The sequence below is a fragment of the Microtus ochrogaster genome, chromosome 7 (genome assembly GCF_000317375.1).
Source record: "Microtus ochrogaster isolate Prairie Vole_2 chromosome 7, MicOch1.0, whole genome shotgun sequence".
NCBI lineage: Eukaryota > Metazoa > Chordata > Mammalia > Rodentia > Cricetidae > Microtus > Microtus ochrogaster.
This window is the reverse complement of record NC_022014.1, coordinates 70,218,242-70,230,741: the sequence shown is the minus strand read 5'-3', so window position 1 is coordinate 70,230,741 and position 12,500 is coordinate 70,218,242. Positions and strand designations below refer to the sequence as shown.

General features: G+C 45.0%; 1 protein-coding gene across 1 annotated transcript; it reads right to left on the bottom strand.

Moving 5' to 3' along the window:
- Positions 1–4,100: 4,100 nt before the first annotated feature.
- On the bottom strand, positions 4,101–9,326 carry Ankrd40cl (ANKRD40 C-terminal like). Its single transcript, XM_026780830.1, has 3 exons — positions 9,182–9,326; positions 6,209–6,369; positions 4,101–5,048 (listed from the first exon to the last, which is right to left on the bottom strand). Exons 1-3 carry the CDS (start codon positions 9,219–9,221, stop codon positions 4,905–4,907), a joined length of 345 nt encoding a protein of 114 aa, XP_026636631.1. The 5' UTR covers positions 9,222–9,326; the 3' UTR covers positions 4,101–4,904.
- Between the last annotated feature and the right edge of the window lie 3,174 nt (positions 9,327–12,500).

Sequence of the window (12,500 nt, the reverse complement as noted above, 5' to 3'; positions counted from 1 at the left end):
AAATTTTCTTTTAACCCAATCTTAATCCATTTAAAAATGTATATATTTCTCTGTATGGAGTGTGTAGTGTATATAACAAGGATATTTGAAAAACAAAGCAGGTGATATTTCACATGGAAGTAGCAGCATGTTTATACCTAGCTCCATCTACTGTAAAGTGTTATCCTCAAGTACATTTGTTTTTATATATATATATATATATATACACATACATACATATATATCAGAGCAGTTCCTTGTGACTTAAAAGTTTTTTAATACTAGCATCAGTTGATAGGTAAAGAAACTGAGCAGATGGCTTCATGTTGATCAGTGTAAGGGCGTTTCTCACTGTTGTGCCACTGTGTTCCTTCTAGTGTACATTATGGGTCATTACAGAATTTATTAGCTAAAATACTCTCTACCGAACTTTGATGAATCATGAAGCAACCACCTTTAGAGACACTATATGAGAAATGTTCATGGGGATAAGAGGTCCCCTTCCCCTGGCTTCCCTAGCTGATCTAGAGATGCAGCAGCAGGTGGGAACTGCCTCAGCAGGTGTACGAGATGAGGCAGGTGGACATGAAGGTAGTTGTCAACCACAGTCTGGCAGACGCAGAATCACCCAGTTCTGAGCTCTGCTTTGTGTAGCTTATAGTTTGATGACGTTGTATTAAGAACATAATGTAAGAAATCTGCTCAAGTATTAAAATGCCAGATTGCTTTCTTCTGCCTCATCTAGACTCAACAGTGAATTTAAATGCAATACAGCAAATGGGCTCTTGTAAAAAGACATCCTCTGTGGACACTGAGTTCTATTGATGCAGATACAAGATTTGAGAAAGCTCTCTTAAGGTGTCTGGTATAGAGGCTAGGTACTAACTTACTATAAGAAACATTTATGTTTTGTAGACCAAATAGCTGTTGCTATCATTTGGTGTTTATGTGTTTGAGACTATAGTGAATGTGTCACGTCTTTTTGAAGACCCAGTTTTAATCAAATTACTCTAATTTTGAAATCGGAGCAAGCAGTTAATCTTTTTTAAAGTGCTTTTTATTTTGGAATTTTCTTATCTCATGAAAGTGTAACAGTATAACCAATCTCTGTTAATTTATGTCCTGTAAGACTCATAGTCCCATGTGTGCCTGTGTCTGTGGGGGTACGGGGCAGAAGTGTGTATGCGTGCCTGTGCCAGCATGTCTACTCTTCTGTATTCTTAAGCAAGTCTCAGTTATGCTGTTAACTTGTGTCTCTGAAAGACATAACGTCTGATGAGTGTTTTCTCTGTAGTTCTCAGACTAAGTCCTTTGCCTCAAAACTCTCAAGAGGGTGGAAGACGAACAACTCCTGTAGGGTGTAGACAGACTAGACAGATGGCCTCTGCAGTAGGTCTCAGCTACCACTTTTGTACCTTTGTAGTCATGAGCGGTTAAGTTGTTCATGTGTTCTGCTGAGATGTTTTCCTTTAGGACATTTCTCACTTTGAATACAGTTAGTGTTATAGGAGAGCCAAAGATCATTCCAGGGTGTAAGAATGTGGCTCATAGAACCTAGGGATGTACAAACTGAAAATTTTGCAGTGGGACTTTTTTAAGTTCACATCTGTTCTGTTTCTAAAGATGCATAGCTGCATTGTAGATGAGTGATATGTGTGTGCTTAACCATTGCCTTGTATGTGCATGAAACAGTCTGTGGGGCAGCACTTCCTTCAAGGTTGGTTTTCAAGCTTGCGTTTTTGACTGGTTTTTATTTGCTTGTGAAAGGACCCAGGATGACTGCATTTTAACTTGTTTGATAACTGCAATTGTAATGCTTGTTCTTGGTTTAAAAGCAACAGCCGAAGTGTTCAATCTCTGTCTTCCTTTACTCTTACTGCCTGCTCCTCTAACGAGTTCCTGATGTTGCCTCGTCCAAGCGCTTGGTGGGGGCAGCAAAGTAGGAGGTGGGGAATATACAATATAGATGTCTTTATATATGATGGTGTCCGTCATATATGTTCTGAATTTGCCTTTTTCAGATACTATATATGGAAACATTTTGAGATGTAGGATACAGTACTCGGAGTGTGTTGCTTTTAAAAAAGTGTTTCAAGTTAGTTGAAACAGGGTAAATGGCATTTTCATTGTGTCAGAATTATGGATTTTCTATTAAAATGCATTTTCAGAGTTTCATAGTTGGTCTGTTTCTTCTCAGCCATCCCAGACAGATCAGTTGTCTGTCAACAGGTTTTTTTTAGGAGCAACTTTGGAAACAGTTTGGCACAGCTAAGTGTGCTGTACTCAGCCCTAGGTATATATTCTTGAGAAACTTTTAAATCTTGCCAGGAGATGGATGAGCAAATGTCTTATGTCATCTTGTGTAATGAAGAAAAGAAAACCCAGACCAACAAAGCCCTGGGAAGATCCCATCAGCATTTGTGTCGGATAACTAGTGTGACAGACACATCCCCATTGTGGAATTCACAGGTGTGAACATGAACTTCGGCTCCACCATGACCATGGATATTGCAAGATGTAATAATATCCCCAAAAAGCAAGCCACAGAAGAATCTACCCATTATGGTTCACTTTGGTAAAGGTCAAAACAGGCTGTTAAAATACATGGTAAATGAAAGAAACACGAAACAGTTGACATACAGATCACAGTTAGTGGCTACTTTGAGAATGACCTTGGAGGGTGAAGGGATTTTCAGAGGAGTGGCCACTGTCTTTCTCAAGCTGGACGAGCTCTTTTCATTTTGAATTGTATGTTTGTGTGCTTTTGTGTATATGCTATATCTTAATAAAAGTTTTTAAGTGGGAAAGGTTTTTGGTATAGGTAGTGACTAATAAACATACTAAATTAACCTCAGTGCATGGAAGATTTTAAAAGCACACTTTTCCCTTTTATCCTTTAAATGGTCTTACTGTGTAGCTCAGGCTAGCTTGAAACTTGGAAATCTTCCACCCACTTGCTTAGGTTCTAAGAACAGCACCCCACTTACACTACCTACAGGACATGTGCACGGTGTGCGACATCTTTCCTTTCATTTAGATAGCAGCCAGGGATGGATGCGCCTTTCTATCCTAAGCTTTCCAAGGAAGGTTTAAGTGCCACGAGGTATTAATAAAAATGTTTACTCTTCAAGAAAAGCGATTAGGACTTGAAAAGTCCCTACAGATGCTTAGGGTTCACATAGCCAAGCATTAGTTCCTAGTGGTCGTTCCTCCTCATCACACTCCTCGGGTCCTTTCAGGTAAGCCGAGGAGCGACCATTTATTTATTTACTCTTTAGTTTTCAGGACAGGGTTTCTCTGTAACCCTGGCTGCCCTAGAATTCACTCTGTAGGCCAGGCTGAGGTCTGGGATTAAAGAAAGGTGTATGCTACCACTGCCTGGCAAGCTGAGGCTCTTAATGGAGCAGATGAGCAAGGAGAACAGGTCCTCACACGCACACCTACTGACCTACCGCTTGTTGCTGCCTCCTCGCAGCTCTTGAGTTACGCCTGGACTACTTCCGTGAGCACAGCACAGAAGGAGGTGATTACTTACCAGTCTCTATCACTGTAATAAGCAGATTGATTGTGTGCATCTAAGGAGTCAAGGGTGTTGATTCTATTGTAACTCATGTGTTCGGGGCTTTTGGTCTGGTATTCTGCTGTGGGGTTCATTTCACTTAGAAAAGTTTGAGAGTTATTTGGTGGAGTTGTTTCCTGTTTTTACATTCAAGATATGAAGTAAAACTTTTAGTGCACTTCTTGAAGCTCTCAAGTTTTGTTTTAGGTCTTTGAGTCTGTAATCCCAGCATGTGGGAGGTTCAGGGTTATTTCTCAGCTACACAGGAGGTGCAAAACCTAGTAGAAGCTATTAGAGCTCCATGTGTGCCCCCCCCTATTTTGTTTTATACTGAAGTGTGCTTATTAGTTTGGAGCAGGTAAGAATTTGCTCATTAGCCTTGTGGTTTAGTTACTGTAGCCACTGGATAGCACCTACATACGTTCTGCCGTTAGGATAGTATTACCCTCCTAAGTAATTTGCTGTGTATCAATTAAATTTTTTTCTAAACAAATTTATTTTAAAACAGTTCTCAGTGTTGTACAGATAGTGATTTCTAGCTATTAACCTAACTAGCCTCAAGCCTCTGCCTAAATTTTCCTTATTATTGAAAGTGAAACAGGGGAATTACCACTTGTGGATCCATCCTGTCCAGTCACAATCACTGTTACTGGAATCTTGGAGCTAGACACCTCGAGCACACAAATTCTCACAGTGCCCCTTTCATTAGAGACTTGGATATCGGGCACGTTGCAGGTGCAGGAGTGTGAAATGAATCACATACCATATAAGCCATTTTCCTCCGACTGTTGGGTAATCCTTACATCAAATCTCAGCTGCTGGGAAGTCGGTAATAAGGAAGCAGTGAACTCTCTGAGCTGAGAATACAAATAGAATGTGTTGGTTCACAAGGAGCCCTGGTGTTTTAATTAAACTCAAGGATCAGGGTGACTTGATATTTGAGGAGAAATGGCTATGTAAAGACGGATGGGTGAGTGGGTATGGGCAGGTCACAGCTGAGTGCTTATAAAGTGACAGCCATCTAAAACACGCTAAGAGTCCTCTTGGCTTGGGATGTGAACACCACCAACCTTGTACTTTGGTAAGCCAGTGAAGCCGTCACCAGCTACAGTGATGCAAGCTGTTTTCACGAGCTGTCTTAGCCTTAAGCCGATTGTTTACTCAGATCCTAAATCCACTTCATAGGTAAGTGGGACTGGGTGTATATGCAGCTCAGTCGAGTGTCAGGATTGGGGTGCAGCACTTCAAAATACACTTGACCTCTTGTGGGTAAACAGCTCCTGCTCAGTTCAGATATGGTCAGCTGATTGTCACGTGGGTCTAGGCTTCGTGGTTGGCGATGACTGCAGACCCCGCTCTTCTGGAACTAGTAAGTCAGTGTTGCAGCTTCGCTGTTGTAGCAGGGCCTCTCTGTAAGAGGTGACACCGTGTGTCGAGTGTGCTCATACTTCCCGCTCTTCACCAAGAGCTCTAGCTCCTGAAAGTCTTGGAGTCTTTGAATGTCTTTGTCCTAAAAGTTGGGGAAAGACTTAATGATTTCAGAACACTGTGTAACGTCAGTGGAATAAGGCTTACTGTTGGCCATTTCAGGTTGGCCTTTGTCTCCATGGTGAATCATAAGCAGTTGGTTTATTTTTAAAACTTTATTTTTGAGACAAGTTCTCACTGGAGTCCTGGCTGTTCTAGAACTCAGATCCATCTGCCTCTGCTTCCCCAAATGCTGGGAGTATCAAGGTGTGTGCCCTCGAGCCTAGTTCATATTTATTTTTCATGTTAAAGCTATCTGGAAAGTATGATTATCCTGTGACAATGATAGTTTACAAAGAGTACATCAATGAAGCTGCCAGAGGCATGGGGGGGGGGTGTCCTGGAAATCAGTGAAGACCAGGCTGGCCTCAGAGATTGTCTGACAACTTCTGACTCCCAAGTGCTGGGATTAAAGGTGTGTACCACTACACCCAACTGGGGGTGGGGGGAAGATTTCTATTTGTTGGCTTGGTTTTTAAGACAGGGTTTCTCTGTGTAACCCAGGCTGGCCTCAAACTGAGAGATCTCCTTGCCTCTGCCTCCTAAGTGCTGGGATTATAGGTGTGCACCATCACACTCAGCTGGAAAAAGACTTTTTTCCCTTTTTTTTTTGTGAGGGAGGGGAGTTCAAGACAGAGTTTTTCCATTGCTTTGGAGCCTGCTCTTACAGACCAAGCTGTACTTGAACTCAGATCCTCTTGCCTCTGCCTCCTGAGTCCTGGGATTAAAGGCATGTGCCACTATTGCCTAGTGAAAAAAAGATTCCTAAGAAATGAAATCTATTAAAACTTGAAGTATACATTTTCAGCCTGGGGGAAAAAATTGAAAGAAACATTTCTGGGGATTGCAAAGATGCGCCTTCCCCAAGTGGTAAGGGCTTGCCACGGTCCAGTCTGAGGACAATGCTGGTTTTATTAGCCAGTCGGGGTTGCAGAGATTGACAGAGCTAAATGGAAGTTTCTTAAATTGGGGTGTCAATTGTCAGGTGTTTTAAGAAATGTCTGGATTAGGTTTGTGGAACCAGCAGAAGTCAGTGGCCCTCTAGGCAGTTTCCACCATGAACTTTGTATTTAGAACCTAAAGGATTGGCTCTGCGGAGCATTGTTCACCCACAGAGTGTGTATTGAGCGGTGTGTGACCTACCTTTCTGAGCAGAGTGTTTGGCAGCTTCCTTATCTTCTCCACTTTCTCTGGGTGGATCCCCAGTTCACAGCAGCTCACGTGAAGTAGGTTCTGGTAACTCAGCTCTTGTCTGTGCAGTTCAATTTCAATGAAGTCATTTTCTTTGGAGTTTTGAATTCTTACTTTAAGCACCAGCGCTGATCACCCATAAATTCAAACATAGATTTTTAGATAAAATACCCATTTTAGAGATTGTTGACATCCGTTATCACAGCAAAGATGATTCTAAAAACCTCAAGATAAGTAGACTTGGAGCTATTGTAGATACTTTATAAGCTGAGACTAAGTGCTGGACTGGCGGAAGTTGTGTGCCAATGTCAGGTCTACTACAGACAGACAGCTTGGAGGTTGATACCAGCTAGTCGCTCGGGGGCATTTTGTCTAATTTCTTGAAAAAGACTTAAGTGTCTGCCATGTGTGCGCAGGTGCCTGTGGCCACAAAGACTGTCAGATCCTCATGAGCTGGAGTTCTTGACAGTTGTGATCTGCCAGATAAGAATCATACTGGGCTCCTAGAAGAACAGCTTACTGTGCTATCTCTCTAGCTCCTATTTATCTTTGGAAGTGGGTCTCAGACAGACCTTAAACTCAAAGTTCACCTACCTCAGCTGTCCAAGTGTTAGAAATTATAGGCATGCACCTCACACTTAGCTTCTTCCTTTCTTGGAGTTGAGGATCAACTCCAGAGCGTTAAATATATGTAGGGTAATCACTTACCCTGAACTATACTTTGAGCCTGTAGTAAGAGATTTATGTATGCAGTGGAGGGCTGGAGAGATGCCTCAGTAGTTAATAGCACTTGCTGTTGTACCTGAGGACCCATATGATGGTGACAACCATCTGTAATTCCAGTCCCAGGGGATCCAGGGCCCACTTCTGGCCTCTGAAGGCACCAAGAACACATGTAGTTCACAGACACACATGCAGAAAAGCACCCCTGCATATAAAAGTAAAATATGCAATGGGTATTTAGTGCATTGGCAGCGTGTAGCAGTGATGGTACTTAGTTGGCCATTTGAGAAGTTACTAGGAAGTCTGGACAAGGTGCTGGCCAGTGGGTGTGATTCTTCTGGCATCTCTTAGCTAGGATGAGTCAGTATATTTTGGGGACTATGGCCTAGAGTGTCAATCTTGTCAACTTACTATCTCAAGAACAGTGTGAACTAGGACTACACTGGGTAAACCACATGGCGAGCGCAGGCCTACATGGTCCTTACCTGGACCCACGGTGGTGTCAGTGTTGCCATTACATGGATCAGTTGACAAGTGCGGATTCTCACCTTGGGGAGAGTTAGGAAAGAGATGGGCTGAGAAGGAGTCGTCCCCAGCCTCCGCTTCCTGCTTATCATCACCCCAGTCTATCCTTCCCTTTCACAGGAAGGCCAGGAGGACTAATCAAATTTAATCTTAACAATAAAAGCTTTTTTATTTCCAGGTAGGGCATGCCACAGAGAATGTGTAAAAGGTCAGAGCACCCCTGCCTGTAAGTGGGCTCTGAGGATTGGGCTCAGGGCTTAGGCTTTTGTGACTATCCCATAGCCCCTAGTTTTACTCTTGAGGAACTTTTCTTAACTACCAGCCAAATCCTGAAAGGAAGTCGATTCTGAGTTTTAAAGTGGTGCCTGATCTAGGGAAGAAATGCTTACAAACTGCCCGTGAGTTTCTGCTGGCTTTGCTATGCAATGTTTGTGTTTCCAGGTCTCTAGCACAGCTACATACAGAAAGAGAATCATTAAAAATCTTCCTTACAGACAGGTGGATCTCTGAGTTTGAGGCCAGCCTGATCTCAGGCTACACAGAGAAACCCTGTCTCAAAACAAAACAAAATACTTGAAAGAATTTAGTGGCAGTGGTCCATACCTTTAATCTGGGAGGCAGAGGCAGGTCGATCTCTGAGTTTGAGGCCAGGCTGGTCTACAGAGTGAATTGAGTTCCAGGACAGCCAGGACTACACGAGGAAACCCTGTCTTAAAAAACAAACAACAGGGGCTGGAGAGATGGCTCTGCTCTTCCAGAGGTCCTGAGTTCAATTCCCAGCAACCATATGGTGGCTCACAACCATCTGTAATGAGATCTGGTGCCCCCTTCCGGCGTGTGGGCATACATGCAGGCAGAATGTTGTATACATAATAAATAAATCTTTAAAAAAATTTAAATAAAAAAAACAAACAACAACAAAAAAAAAACCTTGAGGGGCCGAGGAAATTGCTCAGGGGTACAGTCCCCAACACCACAGAGCAACAGTGAAACCCCAAAGCCATGAATGGGTATTTACAAGAGGGTGGAAAAGGCAAGTGGTAATAAGGGGAAATTGCAGTGGTGCCTAGGTAGACAGAGCACAGTACCTAAAAGCGTGAGAGTTAGTAGGGTACTTTCAGGCCAACAGCCCAGAACACTTAAGCCTTGGGTCTCCAAATGCAAACCCTACTTGTACAGCAGCTCCCAGCAAGGAGACAGTCCTGGTCAGCACAGCCCCCTCCTCTCACGGCAGTAATGAATGTCCCTTTTCTCAGCACGAAGGGATTAACGAGGTTTTGTCTGTTCTTCCAACCTGAGCCAATGAGGTGACTCAACCCTATGCACAGGCGGCTGGGGCATCTCAGACATCGCTTGTCAGTGGAGCACTAGGTTTGTGTATCTCTGATAACTCTCAGGAACTTTCCCAAATCTAATTGGGAGGGAACAAATCAGGGCCTGAATTCTACACGAAAATGAGGCTAGTAAGCCCTACCCCCACGGGGTGGCTAGAAGAAAGGAGCGCTCAGAAGGCCCTCCTAGCACCAGATAATGCTGCTGCTGGTGGAGGGAGAGAGCCCTGGGTCCAGTTGCTCTGCTCACGACTGGCCCACTGCCTATGGCACTAGCCACCACCTCCTGCACACCGCCCTCTGCCACTATTCCCTTGGAGGACTGTCGAAAGCAGGATCCACTCACCTGCCAGCGTCTCCCTGATGTCCTGTTCAGGCTCCTCCATGACAGATGAGTGGCCCCTCTCAAGTTAGTATAAGCTCCCAACCAAATGTATTTCTTAGCGTCTCAAGTATGTGTAGTAAGATAGTATATACTGTCACTGGCCTTGTAAAATGGACAAGGTCGTGTTTATTGCCAAGTGCACAGGCTCAGGTGTGTCACGTGACTCCTATAGCTTGCTGCAAGTGAAGGCAGAGACTGAAGGTCAAAGCGTTTCCCTTCCTAGGCTGTGATCCCTGGATATAACGCAGGGGAATAACACTTGGGTGGGAATGGCGCCCTTTGCTCTGGACTGAGTACCAGGGACCAACCAGGCACCCCAGAACCCTCCACCAGAGTCAGGCTTTCCTTGGGAAATGTTTGTGGATCCGTATCAGGGATAGAAATATCAAGCCCTCCGTTCCCGGGATTGGACAGTCCTGTTCTCCCAGCTCCTCCCTCGGTTGCTATGCATGCCTGGAAAGAAGCTGGAAGCTCCTGGCCATACCTGGGCAGGCTGGTTTGTGAAAATAATCTCTTGATTGTAAGCATCAAAGGGCAAGAGGCGGGCTGGGGCAGGGCTAGCTGAAGGGTGGGTGGGGCTGGACAAAGTCCCCAGTGAGGCTGCGTCCGAGCTCTCTAAAGCAGGTTGTCAAGTAGGAGGAGCATGGACTGAAGCCAAATGTGTGCGTGACTGGCGTTAACATTTCTGTGACAGAAGGCAGCAAACGGACAGTCCATCCAGTGAGCCTCCAAACACCGGAGGAGCTTAGAGGTCTTAGATGAAACGCACACCTACTGCAGGAAACTGGCTGCCTGGTTGGGCACCCTACAAGAAGTCCGAGTTAGGTGATCTGGGGTGTGCTGCGGGCACTGGAACCAGTGGTTAAAGTCCTGGTTGTAATGTACAACATGGTTGAGAAGCACTAATTTACCCAAATTGCTTCAGGTTGCAAAAGAAGAAACTTGAGGTCCAAGGAAATGAAATGCTTGACAGTCATGTGACCATCTAGGCACAAGCTGGCGATAGACTTGGGTGGCATGGTTGCCCCCTCCCCCACCATGCTGATGATGCCTTCCTGCCAGGAAAGGAGAAGGTAGGAGTGACCCACAGGAGGAAGTAGGTCTGCCTGACCTGAGCATGGATATGGAATTGTACTTTGGCCAGCTGGGCTTCCAGGGTGTGGTGAGCCAGAAACAGGCATCCTGGATCACCCCACCTGTTGAAATAGGCTCGGGGGACAGGAGCTGCAGCTGACACACTGAGGGAAAGCCTCCGCCCTTCCCTATACGTGTTGTGTCTGCTTGTACTCTCAGTGCCCGTGTGTGCAGAGTCACCCGGCCGCGCCATTTCCTTCCCATCACAGTGCCACCGGCGCTGATTTGAGACTGCCTTCACTGTACTGTACCCCTGTATCTCATCTTCTCTAACTCATGCTAGGATGTCACTGGTAGTTATAGAGGACTATACTGTGTTTTCCACAGCCAGGAGAGCTAGATTCCCCTTATAGATTTTATTTTCTGACATTTTTTTCCTAACCATTGTTGTGGGAGGTTTTTTGTTCTGTTTTTCCATATATATATATAAAAATATATTAAAGTGTACTAAGGCCAGGCAGTGGTGGCACACACCTTTCATCCCAGCACTCGGGAGGCAGAGGCAGGGGGATCTCTGTGAGTTCGTGGCCAGCTCTGGTCTACAAGAACTAGTTCCAGGATAAGCTCCAAAGCGACAGAAACCCTGTCTCAAAAAAAACAAAAACAAAACTAGTAAAGTGTACTAAGAACAGGTAAGATGGGTCAGTAGGTAAAAGGGTCACTAAGCCTGACAACTTGAGTTCAATTTCCTGAACCCAGTAAAGAATGGAAGGAGAAAACCAACTCCTGGTGTCACCCCTGATCTCCATGTGCAGGCTTTACCACTGAGCTATACTCCCAGCTCATTCTTTCATGGGTCTTCACATGCATTTGGGCAGAGCGCAGATAGTGACTGCCTTTTTTTCCCATGCTGGTCTCTTTCCTTTTCTCTTCCTTTTTCCCGAGACGGGGTTTTTCTGTGTTGTCCTGGAACTTGTTCTGTAGACCAGACTGGCCTCGAACTCAGAGATCCACCTGCCTCTGCCTCCTGAGTGCTGGGATTAAAAGTGTGCTCCATCACCACCTGGCTCCACACAGGGTTTTCAGGGATGCTCGGACCAATCAGCCTTTGAAAGCAGACAGTGCTCTCCTGACCCCTCCGCCAGCCAAGGGAAGGCTAGTTAGCATAGAGTTTATAATAAGGACAATGTCTTTTGGGGAACAAAGATCAGGCAGCTTGTGCAGCCACAGCCACACACACACAGGCACACACAAACACACACTCATGCACGCACAATTAAACTCAGATGGGGCAGCAAGGTGGCTTTAGCAGTGGGTGCTTGCTGTGAAAGCCTGCAACCTGAGCTCCATCCCTGGAAGCTCTATGCACCCACTGTGGTACCCACACGTCCCCGTCCCCACACATCATGCTCATACGAGCGATAACTTAAAGATTGTTTCCCCATACCTTGGGTTCCACCACTGGAAGCTGTTTGTTAACATTCCTGTCTTTATTATTTACTTAGAGACAAGGTCTAATGTATCCCAGGCTGGCCTCCTACTCCCTAGATGGTAGATGAGAATGACCTTGAATTTATGACCCCCCCCCCAAGTGCTGGGCTCATAGGAACGCACCACCACACCTGAGTTATGTGATATTGGGGAGTGAACCTCAGGGCTTTGTGCATGCCGGATGAGCACCCTACCAACTGAGCTATGCCTCCAGTTAGTTCTGTTGTTTAAGCTAAGGTAAACAATGTTTTGGGGGAAAGGTTTTTAATGACTGAGGAAGGAGATGTGGAGGCAAGTAGTTTGGTAAGCAGCCTCATAGCAGCTTCTGCATTCCCGTGCAGTGTGGGAAAGATAGCTGGGGAGTCCTGGTGATCCTAAAAGGTCCAGTGGTGTGGAACCACTGAACCCCAAAAGCCTCCGGTGAGTCTGAGACCAACACAGTTTCTTATCTGATAAACAGTACAGGGGAAAAACTCAACTACTGGCTCGATAAAACACAAGCTTGTTGGTTTTGGGTTTGAAGTCTCCCAGCTGGTGGTGCTGTAGAGAGCTTACTGGGTTTTAAGAATGCTAACTAGGATCACTAATTATAGTTGATTATTGTCTTCTCTAGATCTGTGAAGAATTTTGATGGGATTTTGATGGGGATTGCCTTGAATCTATAGATTGCTTTTGGTAGAATTGCCATTTTTACTATGTTGATCCTCCCAATCCA